Consider the following 26,118-nt stretch of genomic DNA (forward strand, 5'->3'; position numbering starts at 1 on the left):
ATAAAGCTCCTTGTGAAAGAAATTTCACAACCTTGCTTAAACAAGCTTTGGAGAGCTGCTTTACCTGCTTAGCTAGTGGTTTGGAAAGACTCCTTTCTAATAATTAACCCAAATCCTGGCTGCAAATTAGCTATCTTCTTGTTTAACCCTCAGTGGACACAAACAAGAGATTACCAGTCTCTCCTGCTAATTTTTCATATTTGCACTACATTATGATTCAGCCTTTCTCTTCTCCAGTTAAAACAAACCAAACCACTCCAAATTCTCCTGCTAAGTGTTGTTTCCTAGAGCTCTCCTCATTTTTCCCACCACCTCTGAGGCCTTCTCCCATTTGCCTAAAACTGGTGGTGCCCAACTTAAAAGAGGTCTCACCTTTTCCTGTAAGTTACCTGTCCCTCAGGCTTAATTGTAGCCTAGAGTCACAGTGTGAGTGCAGGGTCACTTTTGTAAGCAGCAGGAGCTGTTGGGGATGCTCTGGATCCCAAAGACTCAAGGAGCAGAGCCAGCTGATGTGCCCTCGGGTGTTTGTTCTTCTCTGCCTGTTTCCATCCCAGTGGAAGAAATGAGTGGTTCAACTGGTAAAAGAGCTTTTCTGGAAAAGCATACCGTAAGAAATGCAGTTTCACTGAGACTGAAAGGTCTTGGGGGCAATATGCCAGGCCCCTATAGAAGAAACATTTAAGTTGAGCATTTCAGCTTTCATGTTTGAAGTTCAGTGTTTCTGAAACTTTTCTTCCATAAGGCAAAAAGGCCTTCTTTCAGTTTTATCATTTTCATTTCATATTTTTTTAAATTTCCTTAAAATTGTTCAATACTGTGTTCACACTACTTGTGTTTGTATTACATTTTATGTTAGCACTATCAAAATAATACATTTTGCCTTCTTTGAATTTGATAATTCAATGAGTGAAAAAAGGGTTTAGATTTATTGAACCATCTGTTTCAATACTTGCAATGTGTTTCTTTTTAATTTCTATATTACGAGTTCTTTTGACTCATGAGTTTTGACTAGGAACAAAAAATTTAGGTAGTGCTGCATAAATTCCCAAGAGTTCTAGATAATGTGTAAGGATACACAAACCCTCTCACTTCTGCTCACATGTCCAGTTCCCTGTGTGAGGTGCACAAGGGAAGAACCAGCTTGTTCCTTCCTTTCACTCTGCATTGTGCCTGTGAACAAACTGCACAGTTTGGAGTGGTGTTTGATCAGAAGCCTGTTTACAAAATAAGTGTCTTCTAACCTCTGCTATAAATTGTGCTTCTGAATACTTCAGGCCAATATTTTCTCTTTGAAAGCCTGTACTTTGCATTGAGTCCTCAATAGTGGATAAGTGGTCATTCAGGGATCCTTTGCTGTAGCATTTGGATATAAATTGGATATAAATTCACACTGCTTAATCTATTCTAACCACAAATATCCCAAGATATGCATGATTGTAAAATCAGGGAGAAGCGATCTTCTCCCTAAGGTTTATAAACACAATATAAACAACTGACTCTGTAGTTATGCAAGATCATCTCTTTCCACAGACTTTTAATTATTTCTTTACTAAGTAGTCTCTTGAATGATCTTTAGCATTTCTTAATTGCTCCCTGCTAGATGCCATTTCCTGCTGTATTACCGGTGAATTTTAAAACACCCTGAAGTTCCTTCAATATTTACAAGTTCATGAACAAGCCATATGTCTAATACTCATCAAAATGCCTAGAATTCACTTGCGAATGTCTTCCTTAGATTTATTAAATAATGATAGAAGAAATTCTCTGAAAACTGGGGATGGTGAGCTTGTATTTACTGAAGATTTCCCTGACTATCTATCCAAAGACAGTCAGGGTTGGGTCCTCTGTCTGTCTTGACTCTGTGGCATAAAGCTGCTGCAGAAACCCAGCAAAGAGTTTCCTTCACAAAGGGGAACAACTGGCCTTTGTTTGTGTGCCAAAACTGCATCTCATGCACATCTCCTGCCAAGGAAAGAGTGCAGCAATTGGAGTCAGGGAAAAGCCTATGCTTTGAAATCACCGGGATGCCAGGGATGTGGTAGTAGCAAGGCCATCCAAAGACCAGGGGGAAATTTAGACTCCTGGTCAGTATCGATCATGTTGTGAGAAGGGCTGGCTTTCAGACCCAGGAGCAAGGGAAGTTTTACTCTACCTTCTGTTCCAGTGATCTGACAGACTAGAAGTATCATCTCCCATGCCTTCATCCAAGAAGACAACTAGAATACAAATGCTACCAATCCATTAGGGCCATTCATTGTACTACCTGAAATGGCAGCAAAAGCCAATGAGTTCTTCAAAACTTGAAGTGCTTGAGTGTCACTGCTCAGTTTCTCACCTACACAGAAAAGCCTTCTGAATGAGCTTTCCTTAAATTGGACCTTAATTCTCACCTCTTTCTATTTAGAAATCATTCTTTGGCAAAAGACATTTGGAGAGTCTCAGTCTGTCTTTAACCTCATTCATCTTTCATTCCTCACTGAAATCCAAAAGTTTACTTTTTGTGAAAGGACAGATTGGCCCTTTTCTGCCATCTGACTGGGGCAGATCCTGTAATACACATCCAACTGCCCCTCTCTTTCCTGGGTCAGCTGCTGTGAGACCTCTGGAGCTCAGAGATCCTCCCTCATACTTTCCCTGTTGTTCTGTCAGATGAAAAAAAAAAATGAGTTGGGCACCGAGGTTGAGATTCTGTGGGTCAGGTTCGAATTAATTGCTTCAAGGGTCATATTTTACAAATGAAACAAGAATACGTTCCTTTAAGTGGTGAGTCATATGCATTGCGCAATAGATTATTATTCCCTTTGGGGCATAGTATTTACTTATGCTTGTGAAGTGCTCCATAATTTTTACATCTTTTTTTCCTTACTGTCTTCAGGTGTAGATTATAGTCACAAGAAGAATACAGGCTTAGCTTTTAAAGTGAATGTACTTTAAAGCCTAATTAAATAAAAGTTAAAGGTGCTGGGTGATAGGCAGTATCTTAATTGAGAAGGCAATAGATTGAATTAGGGTTTTTTTCCTATAGGTCCTCAATCCAATATTTCTTGAAAACTAAACCGTCATATTCTTCAATTGCTAAAACCAATTTCAAGGTAAAAATGTCATGTCAAATCATGTACCAATAAGGGCATCGCAAATAAGATTTTTCTTGACCTTACCAATCAGTCACATTGCATCCCCTCCAAATAGTATTATTAGATTTTTATCATTTTCTGAAAGCTTCCACTTCAGAGACCAGCCTGATAAAGTAAAGTATCTGATTCTAATAGATAGCCACAAACAAAGTTATGAATACCACTGCTATTCATTTAAGAGACATCACTACTCTACAGTAGATAAAAAGTCTAATGAATTTACATTAATCAAATAAATATAATGATTCCTTGGGACATATTTGGTTTTATAACAATATATATTTTAGTAATCCCTTTTTAGAATAGACACAGTATGATATATATCTTTATGAATATTCATGTATCATGGAAAAGTACAGCTTGATCATCCATTATACTAATGATGCATCTTATTATTACAAAAGTGATTCAAATGAATTTCTAGGTCCATGTGATATAATGAAGCCTGAGATATGGTCAATGGTGTATAACAAGGTATTCAAAAGAGAAAGAACAGCCTAATACTGTAAGCAAATGGAGCGAAAATCTGCCTTGTCTTATCCCAGAGATTACCTTGTTGTCACGGGGGATGCACGAATATTTCTGAATTTGTGCTAGGAATCAAAATGGGCTGTTTATTAGGCGGATGCAAGCCCCTTTAGCATCGCTGAGAGCTGCAGCAAGTTACTTAACTGAGTGTCGAAGTCACAGCTCACAGGCAGCTAACCTTTGTAGTGGAGTTCTAAAACTCTAGTGCTCAGTTTCAGAGCCTTGAAAATGTTTCCCTTGGCAGATTCAAGATTTCACAATATTATGCGCAGAAACATGAATTGCTGTGTCGGTAAGAAAACGTGCTGATTTGTAGACAGCTTTATCCTGCTTTTCACGCTAATGTGGGTATATAACTGAAGCAACTTGAATGGTTATGTCACTCATTTGAAACAGCAAAATTGCATTAATTTAGCATATTAGAGACAAATTTAAACTAATTTCACAGCTCCTTCAGCAGCATTTTATATTGAGAACCAATTTAATTTGAAAAACCAAACAAAAACCATGTGTTTTTGGCCTTCTCTGGATGCACAAAGGTATTCAACAGCACTGTTGGTTTTCCAGGAAAATTCTTTGTGGAACAAATGTAAGATTTATGATGATGAGGAGCTAAGCCCCATTCTTACCAGGGCATATGTCAGACACTGTATTTATTTTTTTAAAACTGTCATTTCTGCTGTCAGGGAACTACTTACAGAAGGTTCATACAATTTGAACAGAAATGCTTCTGTGGAGCTGAAATAACTCTGTTTGTGCCCGAGTCCTTCAACCATATCCACAGTAGGCATCAGGAAAGGGAGGCACAGAGAAGGGAGTACATAGTACAGTCACAAACAAGCCACTCTGCCGTTTGCATGATGCTGCCCAGCACCCACCGTGCTTCCCATCAGTGCTTGTAGATGTGCTGTTGACATTATAATCAAATTAGTTATATAGAAATCTTCACAGTCAAGGCAGGAAGCTGACCCTTCTAGAACACTGTTAATCTAATTGAAGCTGTTGTCTAAAATGGATCAGATGAATCCCACTCTAGGTGAGCCTCTTTCCCTCGGTTGACTGTAAAGGTATTTTAGACAACTGCAACACAAGTGTCTGGATGCAGGCTTCTTGAATCCCATCTGCAAGAATCCGTATTATCTCTGCAAACTGCCCAAACTCAGCCTCAGATGAAGTTGCCTGCAAATCACCTCTGTCCTTACTTGCAACACAGCAATCCTGCAGGAAGGGCCTGGGTCCATCTTGTCTGTCTCACGAGCCCCGTGTCAAGGTGGTATGGGGTAGAGGGAAGCACCTTGGCCAGACATTTCACACTGGATCACAGCCCCATGGCACAAAAGCTCTGTCAGGACTTGTGGAGTGTGGGGTCCACCAGCAGTTTGCCCCAGGAAGCACTTCCAGAGCAGGCCCTCATGAGGACTAACAGCAGAATGTGGGGCAAGCATGGCGTCATGCCTGTTGTCAGGCAGCTCCTGCAGTGCAGTAAGAGGCAAACATCTCATCCCCACTCATCTGAGATGCAGTGTGAAGCATGACACCTGGGGCCTTACACGTACACTTTGCTGAGCTTTCATGACCCAGCATCCCATGGTGGCTTTGGCTTTAAAGCGCTTTCTCATGAGTTCATAGTGCCTTTCCAGAATCATAGTGACTTAGTTACTCTGTCAGTAAACGTTGCTTTACATCTGTTTTCTTCTATTTCACATGTATTCATTGGCCCTGTATTTACCTTCTCCTCTGGTCCCTTGTTCTTGCTTTAGTAGCAAAAAAGGAAGAGAAATCCATGTCTCAGTCACTCTGACACAGGCTGGGTAAGCTGAATTATGGCTGCTCAGTACACCAGGCTAGCCTCCTGATGGTTCTTGGCTTTGGAAATCATTTTCCATTAATTATCTGCAAAATATTTACTCTAAAAGTGCTGTGAACAATCAGGCCAGGAAGTTTGTTTACTTCAACATTTCCTCAACAAGAGTGCAAACACCATTGACATGAAGTTTTATACTTTTCTCCCAGCTCTAAATAAATGCTGTGTAGCACTGATCAGGATTTTGCTTTGGTCAAAAGAAGAACAAGACCCCTGCTGTTTATTTTCTCAATATATATGTGCATTGTTAAAGAACAGTTATGTTCATCAGTGACTTCCTATGCACGTACGTACTGCAATTGCCTCTTTCTTTCTTTCTTCTAGCCATGTAGCCACCGCTCCAACTCAGAGATAATCTGCTGTACAACTCCTTCACTGAAAGCCTTCAATCTCCAACCACCCTTTGTAACCAAAGTGTTCTTTATTTTTGATGGTGTCAGCTCTTTGTATTTTGATTTTGATTATGTAAATAATCCTGTATTTAAGCATTTTGAAAAGCCAGTGTTCATCTCAAGAGGCAACCATAACGTTCTGGAAATTAAGGTAAGAAATGTTGAAATAAGTTTTTCTATTATTCAGCAGCATAGTGTGGGACAGGCATTTTGATGAAACAAGGGAAGCTCCAAGGAGGAAAGGGCAGAGAGAGAAGCGTGTTAGTACTGCATTCACTCAAACCCCCGGCTGTCACAGCCTTGAAGATGTAGAGCTGAAAACAGCAGGTGGGGTGGGAGAGGGGCCTTCCTTATCCTCATGGGAGGACCATGCTGCCTCAGCTTCTGGTTGCGATGGGCGGCATCATCAGTTGAGGATTGAACATGGCCAGCAGGTCAGAACCCGAAGCATGTGGTCTGCGAGCAAGTACCGGCTCTCTGTCACATGGGTTTGTGTCCTTCCTCATGAAAGACATGGAGTTGCCTTTAGAAATTGGCCAGTGGCTTTGGCTCACTACAGTTGAAGGAAACTATGGCCTGTGCACAGAGTCACTTACGAAGATCAGTCACCACTGTAGCCTAAATATTTACAGATCTATGAAAAATGCAAATCTGATGCTAAGTGGCTCTTAAAAGAGCATTGAGAATAGCCTACATGGCTCTGAGAAACCTCTCTTAAGAATTCGGGGCCCTCACAGGCACAGGCTGCTCTCTAAAACGGTGCTGTGGGGAAAGTTAAATGCATTCTGTGGGAGTCCAATTTCTTCAAATCTAGTGCTTTTGTGAGTTGGAGTATCAAACAGAAAGAATATAAACACAGGTATTTCTTATCTACAGTGAATGTTTATGAAAATTTATTGTTGTACATGTATTTTATATAGAGTATCTATAATTTATACAGTATATGACCTATAAAAAAATGCTTTATGGAACAGTACCAGTCATAACGCTGGGGTCATCTCTTCATGTAGCTCTTCCATAGTTCTGTAAGCCAAAACTCTTTTCCCCTGTGACAGTCATGAAATCTTGAAGCTCTGAGGTCTTTAAGATGGCCCAGGAAATCACAGGGGATGACTTCAGAGCTGCTGTCAGCCATCCTGCATTTCAGGCAAACTCTCTGAATATTTATCTGTCTCCACAAAGTTCTTTGAGCAAATTCCAAAGAATAATCAGTCTGATTTTTCTTTTTTCCTTATTTTTTTTTCTGCTTGGAACTCTTGGCCATACAATCACTCCTTCCTCAATGCAGAGCAATCCTCTTGTTCAGTTATAAAGAAATGCTAGAAAGAGTTCTGGTGTGCAGGTCAATGGAGAGCTGGGAATATACAGCTGCTGCATGGCTCAGTGCCTCCGTACACTGACAGCAGTGTATTCCAGTATTTTCCAGGTCATGTATATCAACCAGTTGTAAAGATAACTAATTTGAGATGAATTGTAGAATAATGTACATTGGAAGGATCCTCTGGAGGTCTTTATAGTTTAACACCCCTTGCTCAAAACAGGCCTAAGTTAAAAATTAGGTCAGGTTACTTGTGGACTTGTCTAGATGAGTTTTGAAAATCTCCAAGAGTTGAGATTTTACAGCTTTAAGAAACCCAGCTCCACTAGCCTTGCATGGTGCATCCTGTGTTTCAGCTCCCTTCCTAGCTTAGCGGCCCTCTGCTGTGCTTCATCCAGTTTGTCAGTATCTCTCTTCTTCTGTGGGGCTCAAAACTCAACACAATTCTCCAGGTGTGGCTTCACAAATGCTGAGCAGAGGAGAACAATCACTTCCAATCTACCAGCTTTGCTATTGCTAAAGTATGTGGTAAGCCTTCATCTTACAATGGCATTTTGCTGCCTTATTTCACCTTGTGGTCCAGTATATATCAGTCATTTTCCTAGATGTGGTGTCATCTGAGAGTGCAAGGACAGTGCATCCTGTCCCTTTGTCCAGGTTATCAATAACATTTTAAGTGGTACTGGTTCCAGTATCAGCCATTCATGAATTCCAGTTTTTAGACTTCTAAGATCTGAGCTAATGGCTAGTCAGTTTTTCACTCACCTTGGAGTCCATCCATCCAGGCCATGTCATATAAATTTGTTTTGCCTTGCTAGGAGAGATTGTGTTGCAAACCTTTCTAAAATCAAGGTAAACATTGTCCAGTGCTCTCAATCTACACAGCCAGTCATCTCCACATAGAAGGCAATCAGGCTGCTCAGGCAAAACACACCCTTGGGAAACCTGTGCTGGCTGTTCCCAATCACATGCTTATCCTTCCTCTGCTTGGAAATGCTTCCATGAGGACTTGCTCCATAGCCTTCCCAGAGACTGAGGGTTAAAAATCATTGGAACTTTTAACTCTCTTTTTGTTTTACTCTTGAACATTTTATTCTCCTAAAGGGAATTCTCTAGTGCTGTGTATTGCTGGGAAGCCATTCAGATGAGAAGGGCTGGCAGAGGACTGTCCCACTGACAACTGACCAGATGCACAATTTTGTAGTATTCATGTCACCTGTAGTCATGGTACTCAGGGCAGATGTCAGCCTAAACCTAATGCCCTGGTTATATCCCAGCAACCAACTGGATAATAACATTAGAGAAAGCTGGTCTCCTAGAACAAAGCATGAACAAGCACCAATTCAACATCTTCATCTAAATAGAATTAGCTATAATGGGATGCTTCTATCAAAACAGTGAGGCGACTTTCAGAAATTATAATAGGGCCAAAAGATCATTACAAGCCATATTAGCAACACTTTTCCCTTGTCCCATTCCCGCATTCAGAAGCACACACACAAGTTTACATGCCTCATGGTTATATTTTGTGCAGTAATTAAGCAAGCTCAGCATGAAATTAAATGGCAGCTTGCTTCAGTGAACAGTCTGTTCCACCAAACCAAAGTTCTTTTATCTTTTTCTTAATTAGTTTCAGAGGGGCGGAGGGAGCTTTTATCACAAGTTTTTCAATCAAACTAATGTAGTGTGACATATCTGGCTTCCATCAAATGACAGTGGTACCGATTGAAAGGTTCTGTTTGGTTTCCCCTGATCACCGTAAGATAATTTTGTAAGAAAACGTTACACACAGGAAAACAGTAAGTCTTCCATGTAAAACACTGGGCAATGTGTGCTGTGAATGCCAGCCCTTCTTTTCTTCAGTGCCAGCCCTTCTTGTCTTCAGTGCCAGCCCTTTTGTCTTCAACACTACAGAATCTCTCAAGGTCCCACATTGTCATCCTCTACCAAGTATGTGGGTTTTCGAAGTCACCACCATGCCCAGTCAGAGGGGTCATGGCAGAGAAGCTTGACGCACTTCTCTGCTTCAACACCGTGAAGACAGTACTTTCAGAAGTGCTCCCATCTCCCACCAACATGGGAAGCTCTCAGGGCAGAAGTTCTGGTGTTTTGCTGCTGGTGATGACTGAAGATCTGAGTCTGCTGAAAAGGACAGTCTCTACTTGATGACTCCCACATAAGCCACTGACCCAGACCTGCAAGCTGGACTGCTGACAGCCCAGTGTGTCCTAGATGTGAAAAAAAACCAAACAAATAAATAAGGAAAGAAACAGCATCAGAGCAAGCAAAAGAGGAAGCTCTGCAGCTGTGGTAACTCCTCATTCTCCCCAAGTCAACCCACTCTGTTTAGGAAACTCACAAATTCTCCTTACACCAATCTCCAATTGCCACACCTTGGTTTGTCATCCTTTCTACTGCTTGTAGACTTTCACCCAAATTATTCCAGTCTCTCTAAAGTTGTGAGATAGCCGATATACCAGTTTGGTTTGCAACAGCTACTAAGTCCAGCAGTGAGCTTCACCAGCTTGCGATCAAGGGCATTGCTCAGCTAGAAGGGAGTAATATGCATTTAAAAATAGGAAATACTGTTTCCCAGTTCTCACAGGAGCCAGTTTCCTCCTTTTCTTAAAATTGTAGGCAAATTCTGTGGTTAGAGCAAAACCACTGCTCAGAGAGTTTTGAAACTCTTAATATAGTTATATTATAGTTAATGTATTTGAAACTATGATATATTAATGGTAATATATTGGTAGTGGTAGTAAGTAAAAGTTATTACCTTCATTGTAACTGGCTAAGGACCACCTTAGGAAACATCAGTATAGTTTTCTTCACCTTTGTGTAAGTATCATCTTTGGTGGAAAAAAAAAAATCTAAGATTTGGTGTAGCAGAAAAAGAGGCCACTTACCCGCACTCCCCAGGATAGCATTTATCCTGAAGATGAAAAACTCATATTCAAGTCTTCTGAGGTACAACATTCAAAGGAAAGATCTGAACATGAGTGGCTCACAATCTTCAGCAAGTCTCCATACTAATAACCAATAAGCAGTCAATCACATGCTCCCTGGCCCATTCCCATTGAATATTTACTTAATTAACACCAAACAGAATGGCTTCAAGTAGGCAGAAAACAGAATGCAAAATTGACCTTTTTTTGACTAGCAATTAAAAGCATTTACCTGAGGTGTGGCTTTGCCAGTCAAAATAGGACATTAAACTGGCTCTCCTACATGTTGATTAAAATTTTCCCAGGGTTCAGCCAGATTCTGCAGCAAACCTAAAACATATGCCAAAGTAAGCTTTCTTTTGCCCCTCAGAATCGGATTCTTGTTTCCTTTCCAGTGTATGGGGCATCATAGCAGTGTCAGACATGATGCCTTTCTCCTTCTCATGAAAAATTCTCAGATCCAGCCCTCATGAACAGTGTAATTCCTTATCCTCCCTTCTCCCTTTTAATCATGCTTACTATGCCTGTTGTTTCATCTTAACCTGGCCTGTATATGGAGTAGAACATCTTCTTAAATCCTGATGCACTCTTGAGCACAAAAGATTATAGTCATAGAATAATAGAATAGTTAGGGTTGGAAAGGATCTTAAGATAATCAAGTTCCAACCACCCTGCCATGGGCAGGGACACCTCACACTAAACCATCTCACCCAAGGCCTCGTCCAACCTGGCCTTGAACACCGCCAGGGATGGGGCATTCACAACCTCCCTGGGCAACCCATTCCAGTGCCTCACCACCCTAACACAGGAAAGAACAACTTCCTTATATCCAATCTAAACTTCCCCTGTTTAAGTTTTAACCCGTTACCCCTTGTCCTGTCACTACAGTCCCTAATGAAGAGTCCCTCTCCAGCATCCCTATAGGCCCCCTTCAGATACTGGAAGGCTGCTATGAGGTCTCCACGCAGCCTTCTCTTCTCCAGGCTGAACAGCCCCAACTTTCTCAGCCTGTCTTCATACAGGAGGTGCTCCAGTCCCCTGATCATCCTCGTGGCCCTTCTCTGGACTTGTTCCAACAGTTCCATGTCCTTTTTATGTTGAGGACACCAGAACTGCACACAACACTCCAGGTGAGGTCTCACGAGAGCAGAGTAGAGGGGCAGGATCACCTCCTTCGACCTGCTGGTCACGCTCCTTTTGATGCAGCCCAGTATACGGTTGGCTTTCTGGGCTGCAAGCGCACACTGAAGCCGGCTCATGTTCATTTTCTCATCAACCAACACCCCCAGGTCCTTCTCTGCAGGGCTGCTCTGATTCTCTTCTTTGCCCAACCTGTAGCTGTGATCCTGAACTTGGTCTTTGGACACTACCAGAAGGAATATTTCATCCAAGTCTGGGATGTGAAAGCAGGTTTTCTGAGTAGGGAGTGCACTTTTCATGCTGTCATCTTTACCAGGGTTTGTTCCCTTTTGGTTTGTGAATGTGATTTTAACAGATTTTTTGCATTTTTCTGATTATAATTAATTAGTTCTTTTTGAAAGCTTCACTCCTGCTACCATAACCACTTGCAAAGCAAGAGATGCCTTTAGTTTGTGGATAACATAATGCCAGTTTTTTGAGAGACCAAGAGGATTTATCCCTCAGCCATTTACATCTTTTGGAGTCTCTATGGGCTGTATGAATATTAGTGACAGCAGATTTTATCCACAAACTTTATCATCCCTCTCTAGCCTGTCTGTCAAACTTCTATTTACATGAAAAAACATGATACCTGCATACTGACAGGGCAATGTCAATTTGCATTAGTCTTTTATTCCACAAATGTTTTTCCATTAAAAACATTTTCCAAAGTAATAAAAGGACTTCTCCTTAACTTTTATGCGAAGTTTATGTAATATGAGATTGATTTTTTTTTTTCCAAGGGAAATTACATTGATTCAGAAGCTGTTAAAGGAGAGGTGCTAAAAGTTGGAAATAAAAGCTGCGAAAACCTCCTCCTGCAATCAGAATCCATTCTGTGTACAGTTCCCAGCGATCTCCTGAAATCCAACAGTGAGCTAAATATAGAGGTGAGGTAGCTACACCACACATGAGATATTAATACCATTTTTATTATCATTCTCAATGTCATTATTGATCCTAGAAACTTTACATTCAAGCTTAAGTCTGTTTACAGAGATATCTCTATCCCTGTTTGGGGTGTTTGGGATGGAAATACAAATATTATTGACTACTTTAAAGGAATATTATCATCATTGTTGTTACTACCTGTTTGTATAGAGACGTCCTGGACCCTTAGGTGAAAAGTAGGACCTAAACTAAGCACAGAAATAAAATGGTAGTTACTAATCCAAACACAAGAAGAAACATATGGGGAAGAACGGGAAGCTGTAATGGAGTAGGTTTACTGTGGAGTTCACAAACTCTTTTTTCAGCAAAAACTTCTGCTGCAGTCAAGAAGAGCAGACCCTTTCTTAAAGAATTTTTTGTCTGCTTTTTCAGTTTCATTGCAATTGTTTTTGTAAGCCACAGACACTTAGCACAAATGTTTGAGTTCCACTGTTGTTCTAAAGGTGGTCTCACTAGAGTTATTCAGAGTGCTACCTCAGATTTAAATGGCAGTTTCAACCTGCTGATTCCTAGAATAAGACACAAATCTTTCAGTATCTTTGTATCTTTTTAAATATGAAATGAAAGGAAAATTACAGCAGAATGGGATTATCTTTAAATTATGAAATATGCTGATCATGGACTCTGATTCACTGAAAACAGTGGAGACTTTGCCAGTCGTGTAGGCATGATTAGGATTAAAGTCTATGTCTTTATGTCATTCATCTCAATAGGATAATATTCCATCCTATTGATGGCTGTGAATGGTATTCCTAAGTGCTACTGCAGTCTAAGGAAACAGCAATAACTGATTTGCTTTATTAGTACAGTTAATAGTGTATCTGTTTCCTGGACCTGTAGATTCCTAGTTTCATAAAATACTTGTGCACATGTTGCATTCTGTACCTGTTCATATTTTTACATATGCAGCCAGAACTGGCACTAAATTAAATCAGTTTTATGATGTGAAATTTCCTTAACCTCTAGAAAAAGATATGTGACATGTATTCTATATGTAGAAAAGAACACAACATAAAGGGGTTAAATAAGGTTTCTGCTTGTTTACTGGCAAGGAGCCTCAGAAATTGCAGTCTGCCCAGCAAAGAAGAAAATTTGCTCTTTTGACGGGCAAATCCATCATTACAGTACCCAGAGGAACGAATTCCACAGGAGGAAGAGAAAAGATGGCCAGATGCATTCCAACTGACTGAGCTAGCGCCGTGTGACCTGAAACAGTTTTTCCCTGTTAGCTGCTTGGTGTTTGTTTGGTTGTTGGGTTTTGGTGTTTTTTCTTGTTTCTTTTGTTTTGTTTCTTTAAACTGTCAACAAGCGAGAAGCTGGCAAGGGACAGGCTCACGTGACCTTGGGAACGAAAATGCAGGCACGCTGTTAACAGAGAGTTTGATGTTACAGCGTATTTATGCCAGAAGGACGCATACTAAAGACATTTGGGCTGGTTTTCTAAACATACATCTCAGCTCATATATCCATAGGCCTATACGTTTCCATGCACCACTTGAGTAAAAGTATGAATTTAGCATTTTGAATTAACAAGTAACAGCGGGACACAGTTATCCAGGGTGCATGCATGTGTGCATGCCGTGTGTGTGGTGTAGCACGTATATGGCTGTGTCGCTACCAGAGCTCTTGAAGACAAGTAATGAATCATCAAAATGTAAATCTGCATTCACATACACCAGTATCACAGTTTCTCCACTCCCAGTGTCTTATCATAGCACAGCATCACAAATTCAAGACTTAATGCATATGGGACATATAATCTCTTGCTTTAGTACTAATACTCTAGTTCTTGTATTTTGAAATCATTATACTATTATACTATTTTTTCTTTGGTTATTTTTTTCAGTGGAAGCAAGAAGTTTTGTCAACAGTTATCGGAAAAGTGCTGATCCAGCAAGATCAGAATTTCACAGGACTGATTGCTGGACTAGTTTCAACAGCAGCTTTAATATTTATCTTTTTCGTGATTTTCATCTGGAGAAGGAAGAAGAAACAAATTAAAGGTCCATCAAATAATTCCATTATTATATCTTAGACTTTAAAAACTGACATCAATTAATGCTTTGCTCAACTGCCATACAATGCCCTGTTGTAACCTGTCAGCAGAGGTTTCACAATCAAGTCCAATGTTTAATTGTATTTCAGCCCTTGGCTCTTGCCCGAACTGGGTGAAGGGCCACACACTATGCCTGAAGGAGAAGGATTTGGGAGGAACTCTGAGCTACTAGGAAAACTTAGTAACTTCTCTTCATCAGTCAGCCCTGGGAGAGGGAATGAGTAAATGACTCGTGCAGAATCACGAGTATTTCAGCTTCATCTGGTTGCCTTGTAGTCCTCCAGGCTGTGCCTAAGTTGTGCAAGACGCAGCGCGCTGCGGCATCCTGGGCCCCGGTTCACCCAAATCGGGAACTTGGTCAGAGTGTGCCTCCTCTCTGGCCCCCCGTGTCTGGGTTTCCTTCCAGCGGGAACTGCTGCACTACACAAGGGAGGAGGAGCAGGAGAGCTAGAGACCAGGGTTTGTTCTGACGCACTGTCCCAGTCAGATCCTGAAGCAGACACCAGAGGTTTCAAAGCTCTTTTGGAATTTCCAGTCTGGCCAAGAGTGGGGGGTTAACACAAATTACAGCAAATCTTGTGCTGTACAAATAGCTCAATTTCAGGTCCTGCACATATCTGCTTCCGCAATAACCCAACCCTCTTCCCAGCAGAGCAGAACATCTAAACTTAAATAAATACCTAAGTGAATATTGACACACAGTAAACATAAGGGGTTTCTAATATTTCTTACTCCTCTCCCTTCAGATCTGGGAAGTGACCTAGTGCGCTATGATGGCAGAGTGCACACCCCTCACCTGGACAGGCTGGTGAGCGCAAGGAGTGTAAGTCCAACCACAGAAATGGTTTCAAGCGAATCTGTAGACTACAGATCAACTTTTCTAGAAGGTACACCGCTATTCCGAATCCTGTGGATGGTGTTTTATGCATCTTGCTTTTCGTATGTCTTCAGATGGTAGATATTTTGTTCAATGTCTGAATTTCAGTTTCTCATCTGTTTTGTCTGTGTCTGCATTATTCGGGACTTCCATGTGTTCGGGGGTTGCTATTTGAACTGAGCTTCTCAGGTGCTCCCCAAGATTAAGGTACAAAGGGTTTTTCTCTTACTCAGGTTGGAGGAATAAATAAGATACCATTAATAAAAACTCACTGTAAGTATGCTTCAAAATTTATTAGGAGCTAGTGGATTTAATGATTTTGTGTTATGAGGTCCATCACACCATGCACAAATCCACTCTGAATAAAAGCAATTTTAAGGGTAGCAAAGAGTGGCTGTAGGCTCAGTGTGTCTCAGTGACTTCATACAATCATTAGAAAGCAGTTCTGTCAGTAGGGGACATGGGGCTTTGTAGGCTGATATTCTTCTGTGCATGCCTGTCCTATAAAATGGCACAAAAGTGTCAATTTTAAAAATAAAGCTAAAGGGATGTGAAAACTGCAACAAATTGAGTGGAAGTCCATGTGTACTGAGATGCCAGTCTCAGAAAACACACTGTTCATTTTCAGACCTGTGGGCATGAAGGAAGAATAACCGTGTGCTGAACATATTTTTGTGCCGTGTAACACCATTTTGGTATTCTCCATAAGAGCACTCTGCTGCACTGATCATGCCACTTTAGGCTGAACATGTCCTTTAGACATATGGAGACCATGTTCTGTGATTACTGTTATAGAGTTTTCAACTAATAGGAGTGACCATATTGTGATATTTGAGATATCACAGATATTTGTTAGCATTGGTATAGACATAGTCTTGTGCTATTTCAGGTGCTGCTGTATACAATTCACTAGAAATCACTCCAAATCCTTATTCCACCTTTGCAATCACCAGTTGTGGAGCTGTCTGAAAGCCAGGCCCATTCCCAGCTTCCTTTATGATTCCTTAATTGCTGCTGTCAGCTTACACAGGAAGTTTCTTGATTGAAGTTTCTTCAGCGTGCCACTGGTTAGAAGGGAAAGTGGTGCATGAGACAAAACTATGCAAAGAGACTTGGTGGAAGGTAAATCTGCAGTTGTCCTGGGGCCACTGTGCACTGACAAAGCATAGCAGAGAGCACACCCAAGAAGGAGATGCATTCAGTTAATGTTTCTATAAGAATGTTTACGTTAATTACTGTCAAAGAATAAAATGACAGGAACATTAGAAAACATGCACATGTACATGCAGCAGCTGTAAAAATTATTTCACAACCATGGCTAGGGTATTTTACTGTCATTATTAAATAGGTACTTGCCCTTGGTGATGTAAATGTGGCTTTGTAAATGTAAGAGAGTGTATTTTTGCTTCTAGATAAAGCAGCACCGAGTTTTTCTCAGCAGCGGGAGTGCTAACAGCCACTATATGAAAATTTCCTACGTTTTATACATAAATATATAAAATGTGTGTACAACTTTTTGTGATAAAATTTCTGATAATTTCTGTTATTAAATGTATTCCCCTTTTTTCCTTTTGATTCTGGGCTAAATTCTGCTCATTGACTCCACTGGAATCCTTCCGGAATGAAATTGGTGTAAATTAAACTTAGTTCTTGATTCTATTACACAAAATACTAGAAGAAAATCTTTTAAACAAAAGCAATTTAAAATACCTGAACAACATGCTGTTGATAAAAATAATTTTCTCAAGAAATTCTCCTTGCTTGACTGATACATTTTAATTTCTGCTATTTTGAATCAGCTGGCTCATGTTATTTTCATGAGTAGCACCAACTGTATTATCTTCAGCAGTTACAGGATATGAATCACCTCTAGGCATTTCCCTGGTTGAATATTTACCATTGGATAAATATAGCCAGTCACCAGCAGTTTGAAAACCTTCATGACATGTAAAGTTCCCTACCAAATTAGAACATGACAATAGTAAAAAGTTTCATGTTCACTACTTCCTCCTGCCATATTGCTGTCATTTTTCCATGTTACTCCCAATTACTAGAAATGCTATAACCTACACTTGGCAAGAAGTGACAAGGCTTCCTTCCATCCCCTCAGAAAAGTGGAAGTTTTGCCATTTGCTTTCACAAAAGTAGAGCTGAGACAAGCAGAAGTTTCTACTGACACGGTTTTCCTGGAGTTTGGCAGTTCAGCAATGCGTATTTTCATTTTCCCTTTGTGACCAAAACTTCCGCAAAGCCAAGCCACTTCCAAACTGATAAACTGGAACTTTCCTTACCAATGCAGTAAACCTTTTCATTTTCCAAGGAGAAGTCTGAAAGGATTATAACGGGTTTTGTTCATCTTGCAGATCAGTTTCCAAGCATGTCTCAGAATGGATCGTGCAGACCCGCCCAGTATCCTCACTCTGACCTCTCCCCAATCCTCTCTAGTGGGGACTCGGATTTAGCCAGTCCACTTCTCCAGACTAATGTCCACATTGACATCAGTGCCTTAAATCCTGACCTGGTCAAAGAAGTGCAGCATGTGGTTATTGGTGCTGACAGCCTGATCGTGCACTTCAGCGAAGTAATAGGAAGAGGTAGGTGCTGCAGCTCTGACCTGGCAAACTGCTGTTCTTTTTGCACACCCATTCATTACAAAGCCTTCTGAATAAGGTGTCCACACTGAGGTTTTTCAAGCTTTTTACTGCATCCCATACACTGAAGGGCGGAGGGGGGGAGGAACCAAGCGGCTGTACTGTGAAGTCAGATGAAGGGTTGTGCATTTCATCAGTTGGAGAAGACACCAGAGGGAGGGAGGAGGCTGCCAGTTGATGGGGCTCCTTTAAACTCAGACTTGCGGGTTCCCCATCTGCTGCCTCACTCTCTACCCTTTCAGGGCTAAAGAAAAGCTCAGCCAGGACTTCTGATCCCTGAGGCTGCAGTTGCAGGAGTGAGGGTGCTGCAGAATATTGCACAAGCCTAAAGCACACACCTAAGCAGCAAGGGATGCTGAGGCAGGGGCACCAGTGTCTTAAACTCAGAGCCTGAGAGCTGCAGGACACAACACAGAAAACTGCAGGCACTGGTGCAGCCACTAAAGGTCCCCATGGGCCAGGTGATATAGGCTTTTCCCTCCACAGGTTTCCCCCAGCTCTGAGGAATTTGCTGTTTGTTTCCTCTCACCAGAGGCTCTCCATTCCCCCTCATTTCTCTCTCATCCCAGCTGCAGCGATGCATAGCTCCTGATTCACTTCCCCTTAGTTTTGTCCCTGATATAGTGAGTCTTTTATTTTCCTGAGTTTCTCCCATCGTTCCTATCCCTCTCTGTAACCAGGTTCCCTCCTTCTTTCATAGCCCAAGCCAGTATTTCTGTTAGGAACATTTGTTAAACTCTGTGCTATCAAGTACCTATTAGCAAGCCAAATAGAAACTGGATTTTCAGTACTTCTGCAGGTCATGCGTGAGGGATCTCTTGTTAAGTATCAGAATACTGATAAAACATTGGCTATAAATTATATTGCTAACGCCTTTTCTGCAGGAAAATAGCCACAAATTAAACAGTCTGTGTGTTTCCCTTCCATGTATTACACTTCATCATCCCCAAAGTAAGGGTGGGCCTTTTTCTTTTCTTTCTTGTTTTAGAAAAGTCCAAGCAATTTCCCATTTTTTAAGTGCTGCAAAATATCAGGAATGACACCAATATTATTAACCATTTTTAATTCTCCTCCATAACTAGAAACGGGCTAAACCCAAATATATTTTAGACACACCCAATCCAAGCTGTAGGATTTGTGCCGAGGCTCCAAACAGTCTGTGGTGTGATGAGATTTTAGTTGCTTTTATAAAACAAACTTTTTATTAATTTTATCCCAAGCCAAAATCAAAGCCAGCTGAGCTCTGACCAGCACTTAATGACTGGAAACTAGTAGAATTAATCAGATAGTCTTGTTCTCTGCAGAACTCACACTTGACTAAAACCTATTTTGCTTTCTAACTGCAAATATTAATATTTTTAAAATATGTTAAATATTTTTAAAGTATCCTGTAAATAGTACATCTCTGAAGGAAAGCCACCATTATTTGATTTGGATAAATTAATGCACATGCCTGGACGTCAAAGTTCTCTGTTTCCCAGAGAGGTCCACCTGACTTCTCATAGCAGGTATCCCCATAGCAGGTGTCTTTAGACTGCCCCATTTGCTTGGCAGGAAAGCACAGGATCAGGAAGGATTTCTGTGTCCCTGGCAGTTTATTTCACTGCTTAGACTGTGAGAAAGAACACAGGTTTTTTTAGGTCATAAAGTTTTTTTAGCTCATGATTTTTTAGTGACATTTTACAGTCAGAACTACACCATAGCAGAGACCAAAGACTGCTGCCTAGTGATGTGGTCAGACTGTGATCAGGAGAGCAACTCCCAACCTGTTCATGGCCAGCACACCATGTTTAGCACTCAGCGTGTTCCATGGAACAGTAAGGCCTGAGAGACTGTAAGCCCACAGTGACAGTTTTTATGCAGCTTTCTACTGATGATGCATCAAGGCTGTACAATCCAGTGCACCACATAGCATGGGCTTACAGACCACCGGGAACTACCAATCCAGTGGTCAGGTCAGCTCCTAACTGCTTGCTTCTGCCTTCCAGTGCCCTCCTTTGACATGTATCTTACAGGAGAGTACGGTGGGAATGGGCTGGCATGGTTTTTGTACGCATAGTCCTTACAAGAACATGAAGCAATTGTGGTGCCAGCCTTGTCAGTATTTATACTCTGTGTCTAGGTTAAGAAATGCCAATTATGCTGCAAATAGAGTTTTCATTTTATGTAATGATGGTTTTATGTAATGGTAGTTTTATGTGTTAGTTATGAAGTGTACATTACAAGTGTTGGGAAATGGACAGAAACAGTCTGATCACCTTCTTAAAGCATAATTGCTACCCAGTGGAAAATACCAGAAAGCTAATTTTACTTATTAAATCTTGCTCATTTTTTACACAGGACATTTTGGGTGTGTGTACCATGGGACATTGCTGGATAACGATGGCAGGAAAATCCATTGTGCTGTGAAGTCACTGAACAGTGAGTTGCATGTTTAATAGTGAGACATTATCATAATTCCAAAGGTAACCAGGGTGAACTAATTATTACAGTGAACTGTACTTTCACAAATAAAGATTATTAGTTGTAGCTGGATCAGATGTATCTCCGAAGCAATTTCAGTATCCTCAGTTTACCACAAGGCATTGGTATATATTTGTACATCAAACAAAATGCCCATATATTTCCTCTACAAAGAAAAGGACACAGGAAAATGAGGAAAAGGCAGTGTCATTTTTTATTCTACTGACTACTGAAGATTTGGTTTTGGAAGTTAAATTGCTAAAGAGTGGGCGAAGCTGCTGGAAAACCAGGAAAATACTATAACAACATTTATTAAAGGCTTTACTCAAGTGTTGTTATTCAATTCTAAATAATTCATAATAAGAAAAGGAGAAACGGAATTAAAATCTCCAACAAACTATATTTGGTCAGTGTAAGAAAACCAATGTACATAACCTCACTGTAATGCGGGTGGTGGGGAGCATTTTTTTAGCTTCTCATTATCACTTTGTTGTGCAATGACATGCTGCACAGAAATGAAATGTAGCTTGTTTGGGTTTCTTTTAATTAACTCATTTTATTACTGGATTTCTCAGGGATAACAGACCTGGAAGAAGTAGCTCAGTTTCTGAAAGAAGGAATAATAATGAAAGATTTCACTCATCCCAACGTTCTCTCTCTTCTGGGCATCTGTTTGCCCAATGAAGGATCCCCCTTGGTTGTTCTTCCATACATGAAACATGGAGATCTTCGAAACTTCATTAGGAATGAGACTCATGTAAGTACGTAGTGAGGTCTACCAAATGGTAATGCGAGCCTAGCCATGCCCTGCTCCAGCACCACAGGTTATAAGCTCTGATAATTACATTATGTCCATAACTTGCTGCTGTTACTACACCTTAACCTTTGGCACTTGCTTAGGTTGGCACCAAGCCTGACCACGGCGCTGCCACTCCTTCCCTTCCCCCTCAAATTCCTCTCTAGAATGTTTCCCAGAAATTATCAGCAATAACTATTTCTCATTTCCCATCCATAAGCCCCTTTATAAACAAATGTGTTTATGAAATCTAAGTCAAGGGCCCCAACCATCTGCTGGTTTAAACTGGAGTATCTCTGTTGACTTCAGCACAGCTGTGCCAGTCGTCACCATCTGCTCTTCCAGCTCCTAGGTGAGGGATCTCCATGTCCAGCTAGTGTCAACAGTCCTGCTATTATCAATATTTTTTCTTTTTATCTTAAAGAAAACCAATAATTGTTGCACAAATACTGTATTGTCAGAGGTTTTCCCTGCTTCTACTGAAGGACTGCAGATTTCCCAAACGTGCCTCAATGCTTTCTCTCAAGTATGAGACCACAGGTCGTGCCTCAGATAGTGTAAGCCCACTTTATGCTGTAATATTTTACTCATTTCACAGTGCTAGGACAATAGAAAGCATTCTACAAGCACCAGGTCCCTTTTCAGCCAATAGTGCCATGATCCTTTCTGAAATACATATAATAATGACCACAGTTGAACCAGATTGTTACAGAGAAGAAAATTATATGGAGCAATGCCAACAACACAAAAGTCTGTGGGACCTTACTATTACAAAATAATTCATGCTGCTGGATACAAGAATTAGAGGTTTTTGTTTATACTTTTTTTGATACTTAACATTTTTAGTAAGGTCTCTTACCGACCAGCAGAAAGAGTTACCAATCTTAGTGGAAAATCTTCCTCTGGTAGCTGCTAAGGCCTCATTTACCTTTTCCATGGTATTATGCTGATGACAGCTTGCACTTATTTTCCACCAAATAGGACTCTCTCCTTTTTTGGTCATTTCAGGTTCATGAGTGCCATGTTCATAGTTAGCACCTTCTACTGAGTCACACGCTATTACTACAAGTTCACAAATGTGAGTTTTGTGTATCAACTGTGATGCTGAGGTTTCAGCATACTGTTTCACTTCCTAGCTCAGGTCATGCTGCTTATGCTACAAACTCCACGCTTCGGGAGCCTGTCAGGCTCTTTGGTTTCTTAAATTTGTTTCCTCACTGGAGGTGAGAATTTGACCTAAATTTACACCAATTTCCTGCAAGCACCAACCTGTCTTGATCATTCTGGTGGCAAGATAGGTGTGTCAAAACCTGAGAGTCACAGCAAAAAAACAGTCTGCTCCTTGGGTTTCTGCATTCATTATATCACAAATGTTTGTGTTTTACAGAACCCAACAGTAAAAGATTTAATTGGATTTGGCCTTCAGGTCGCAAAAGGGATGAAATACCTTGCAAGCAAAAAGTTTGTCCATAGAGACTTGGCAGCAAGAAACTGTATGTAAGTATAAACATCCAATTCCAGCCACATTATCACACTCTTCTGTGTAAGACAGTGAGATGAGATAAATGAAAGTTTTCAGGATTCCGCTTTTTTAGTCAAAACAGGGTGATTTTTCATTTTTCCGTAATTATACTGATGTTTGTCTTGCATACTGATGAGCTACTCAGCTTGCTCAGGGCTGGCTTCTTACACATAAGCTTTTTTCGAGTGTGGGAAATAAGAAAAGCTGAGGTGAAAGTGTAGCCTCTCAAAATCATTGGTGAGAGAGTTTAAAAGGCATCTCCTAAGGGAAGTTAAACTGTGGTTGTCTCAACTTGCTGTGCTTCCACCCAACCTCTTCAGAAGCAGCACGTCTCTGCTGCCACACCTAGAAGGAGGGAGAGGAACACAGGAACTTTGTGAGAAAACCAGGAACACAAAGAAAACACCAGTGAGACCTCTTGACAACAGTCTTTTATTACATAAGTATGAGCCTCCTTCAGCTCAACTACACACACAAATTAACATTAAAAAATCAGAGCATGCAAAGAATCTTACTAGTGTCTGGGTAGCCAGACAGTTCAGTTCACACACAGACTAACTGATACAGGAGGCGCTGATACTATTATGCTAATTCATACCTGTGCTGTGAATTAATGAGGTACAGGATTAAACATTAGTTTATTTTTAGCCCATCATAATCTGGAACTATCTGCAGAAAGGTTATTTACCTGTGACATCAGATTTCTTACTCTTTTTTCAAAGGGTGCACACTCGTGCAGCTGAACAGCCTCTGAAAAAGAATGTTTCCTTACAGCTGCTGTTTTTTTAAGGGAGGAAAAAAGCCACAAGGAACATGATTTTCAGGTTTCCTAAGAAGAAAAGAATTGGGTTACTGGATAATAAAGTCCTGGTTCATCTGATCAAAGTCCAAAGAGTGGCAACAGGACATTCCCTCTAGCCTACTGTCTCTTCCTTGGGTGAGGAGGGAACAGCTGTCAGGATGTTTCACATGGCCAACTGAACGGCTGCTTTTGTACTTGTGAATGGCTCAGCACTTCAGAGCCTGGAGAGCTGCTGCCATGGGAGCAGAAGGTGCGGGGCTGAAGACCCATATTCCCCAGTGGCCACAGTAGTGATATCCATCAGAAAGGAAGCCAGGATGCAAATGCAGTCCCTGTGGACTCATAACTCTATTCCACTATCTTAGAAGAGGTGCAGGAAGCTGCTGTGGCATTTACTGTCCCCTGTTGACCCATCAAAGTTCCCTTCTACTCCCTTCATTGGTACTGGTTTGGTTATTATGTCAGTAAATACAGGAGATGGTTGTGTGCCATTCAGAGGGACTTCAGCGGATCAGAGAGTTGTCCAGGCAGAAACCTCATAAGTTCAAGAAATGCCATGTAGAGGCTGAGAGAGACGGGATTGTTTAGCCTGGAGAAGACTCAGGGTGATCTTACCCATGTGTATAAATACATGCTTTAAGCAAGGGAGATGGTGGTGAACTAGATGATCTTCAGAGGTCCCTTCCAACATCACCCTGTGAATGTGTGAGTCTGTATAAAAGCCCCAGTGCGGGTGTATGCTGTAGCTAGATCTTCAACTATAATGAAGGATAGGCCTAAGCATGCCAAGACCCATGCTATGACTGTTTTCTGACAATGATAACACTTACCAGGACAGACACAAAGCTTAGGAGGAGCAGAGCTACAGAGATCTTCTGGTATGGCTGAGCTGTAACCCCAGCAGAACTTTCCTTATGCACCATTCTTTCCCAGTACAGGCACCAAACACATCCTTAGTTACACAACTACATTATCATATATGGGGAGTCATGGAGGTAACGATGGGTCCTTCCTTATCAAAACTGGGAGTAAATAGGATGGGTGGTGCCTTGTCTTGGAGATAAGGATAAGAGGTTTCTAAGGATACAGAAGATAAAAACAGCAGAGGAAGAAATGATGTAGACTCAATCAGGATGTATAGGCTATTAGCAAAAAAAAATTTTATACAAAGTAATTGTTTTAAAAGAACTGTAATTCAAATTATATTATCAAAGCAATATCCGTAATTTCCTGAGTTCATTCACTGTGTTAAATGGGTGTCAAATATACTTCACTGCACTTTTTGTTTCACTGTTACATTAGTTAATAGCTCCAAAGTCACTGTCTCAAAAATGCAAGTCATTATAATCCACCACCACTGTAAATCTTGCCTGCTCAGTTGCAGATAATACTTTTTGTCATTTCTCTAGGTTGGATGAAAAATTCACTGTCAAGGTTGCTGATTTTGGTCTTGCTCGAGATGTCTATGATAAAGAATACTACAGTGTGCACAATAAAACAGGTGCTAAACTGCCAGTGAAATGGATGGCTTTAGAAAGTTTACAAACTCAGAAGTTCACAACAAAGTCAGATGTGGTAAAGTACAAACACATTTGTATCACCTATTAATTTCTCTTACATGGCCTGAGGCATCTCTCTAGTATTTAATGAATGGACTAACTCCAAACCAAAATGTATATATGAATATAACTTTAGTTCACATAAGAATAAGAAACTTTTTCCACATCCCAAAAGGGTATTTGCACCAATCACAAAGCAACAAGTTGTTGACCTGATTATCTGTTATGGCTCAGGAAAGAATCAAGAGTTTAATTCTACTCCAGGGGAAATTAAGGACATGCCAAGAAGCTAAGTTGGAGCTGAACCCTGCTATAGGAGGGGCTCTGGAAAGCTTGACAGAACAGGTTAACTTTGAGATTCGTGAAATTTAATAGTTCTCAAAAAGACTTTATTTACTTTATAAATGCTTACTGACTGCCTACAGCAATCTCAAGTATTACCTGGCCATTTATGAAGAAAAAATTATAAGATGAAGTCATTAGTTGGCTGGATCACTCTGTATTTCAGCTCTCCTTTCAATCCAGATCCAAATTAGCCTGTGATGCATAGAATTTTCACCACGTATATTCTCTTCAGTATGTATTTACACAGGGTTAGTCAGATCATCAGCTCATGTAAATTGGCAGAGCTCCATTAACCTCAAATGAGGTCTGCCAATTTATACCAGCTAAGTAGCTGGCCTATAGGCTTTTATTTTCTTTCATTTACTTAGCTGAGTTTCTCTGGCTCTACTTTAAGTGGCTCCTCAAGTCCCCACAGCATTTATTAGGCCACTTAAAAGAAAGCTGAATGCAGTGAAATAACTTTTCAAAGGGAAAATCCATGCATTTGAATGTTTAAATCTGTCAAACCATCTTCTAAAAGTGGAATGTAAAGCCCTCCAACCCTACAACTTACTATTTATTTCTTTGTTTTCTTAGTGGTCCTTTGGTGTGTTGTTATGGGAACTTATGACAAGAGGGGCACCACCTTATCCTGATGTAAATTCTTTTGATATAACTGTTTACTTACTACAAGGAAGAAGGCTGCTGCAACCTGAATACTGCCCCGACCCACTGTAAGTAAACAGTCTGCAGAGCT

At 40.7% G+C, this 26,118-nt stretch overlaps 1 protein-coding gene across 3 annotated transcripts in view; it reads left to right on the top strand.

The window, feature by feature from the left end:
* MET (MET proto-oncogene, receptor tyrosine kinase) overlaps positions 1-26,118 on the top strand; it is a 90,958-nt gene that overhangs the window by 62,396 nt on the left and 2,444 nt on the right. For all 3 annotated transcript variants that reach the window (XM_062609613.1, XM_062609611.1, XM_062609612.1), the window contains 10 exons: positions 5,851-6,069; positions 12,104-12,250; positions 14,158-14,314; positions 15,114-15,254; positions 17,608-17,838; positions 20,236-20,316; positions 20,934-21,115; positions 22,542-22,651; positions 24,888-25,053; positions 25,959-26,095. In XM_062609613.1, the coding sequence (XP_062465597.1) occupies positions 5,851-6,069; positions 12,104-12,250; positions 14,158-14,314; positions 15,114-15,254; positions 17,608-17,838; positions 20,236-20,316; positions 20,934-21,115; positions 22,542-22,651; positions 24,888-25,053; positions 25,959-26,095 (1,571 nt within the window). The remainder of the gene's footprint in view (positions 1-5,850; positions 6,070-12,103; positions 12,251-14,157; positions 14,315-15,113; positions 15,255-17,607; positions 17,839-20,235; positions 20,317-20,933; positions 21,116-22,541; positions 22,652-24,887; positions 25,054-25,958; positions 26,096-26,118) is intronic.

This window comes from Pezoporus occidentalis, unplaced genomic scaffold, assembly GCF_034315485.1.
Source record: "Pezoporus occidentalis ecotype Australia unplaced genomic scaffold, CSIRO_AGI_Poc_V1 ctg14, whole genome shotgun sequence".
NCBI classification, from domain to species: domain Eukaryota; kingdom Metazoa; phylum Chordata; class Aves; order Psittaciformes; family Psittacidae; genus Pezoporus; species Pezoporus occidentalis.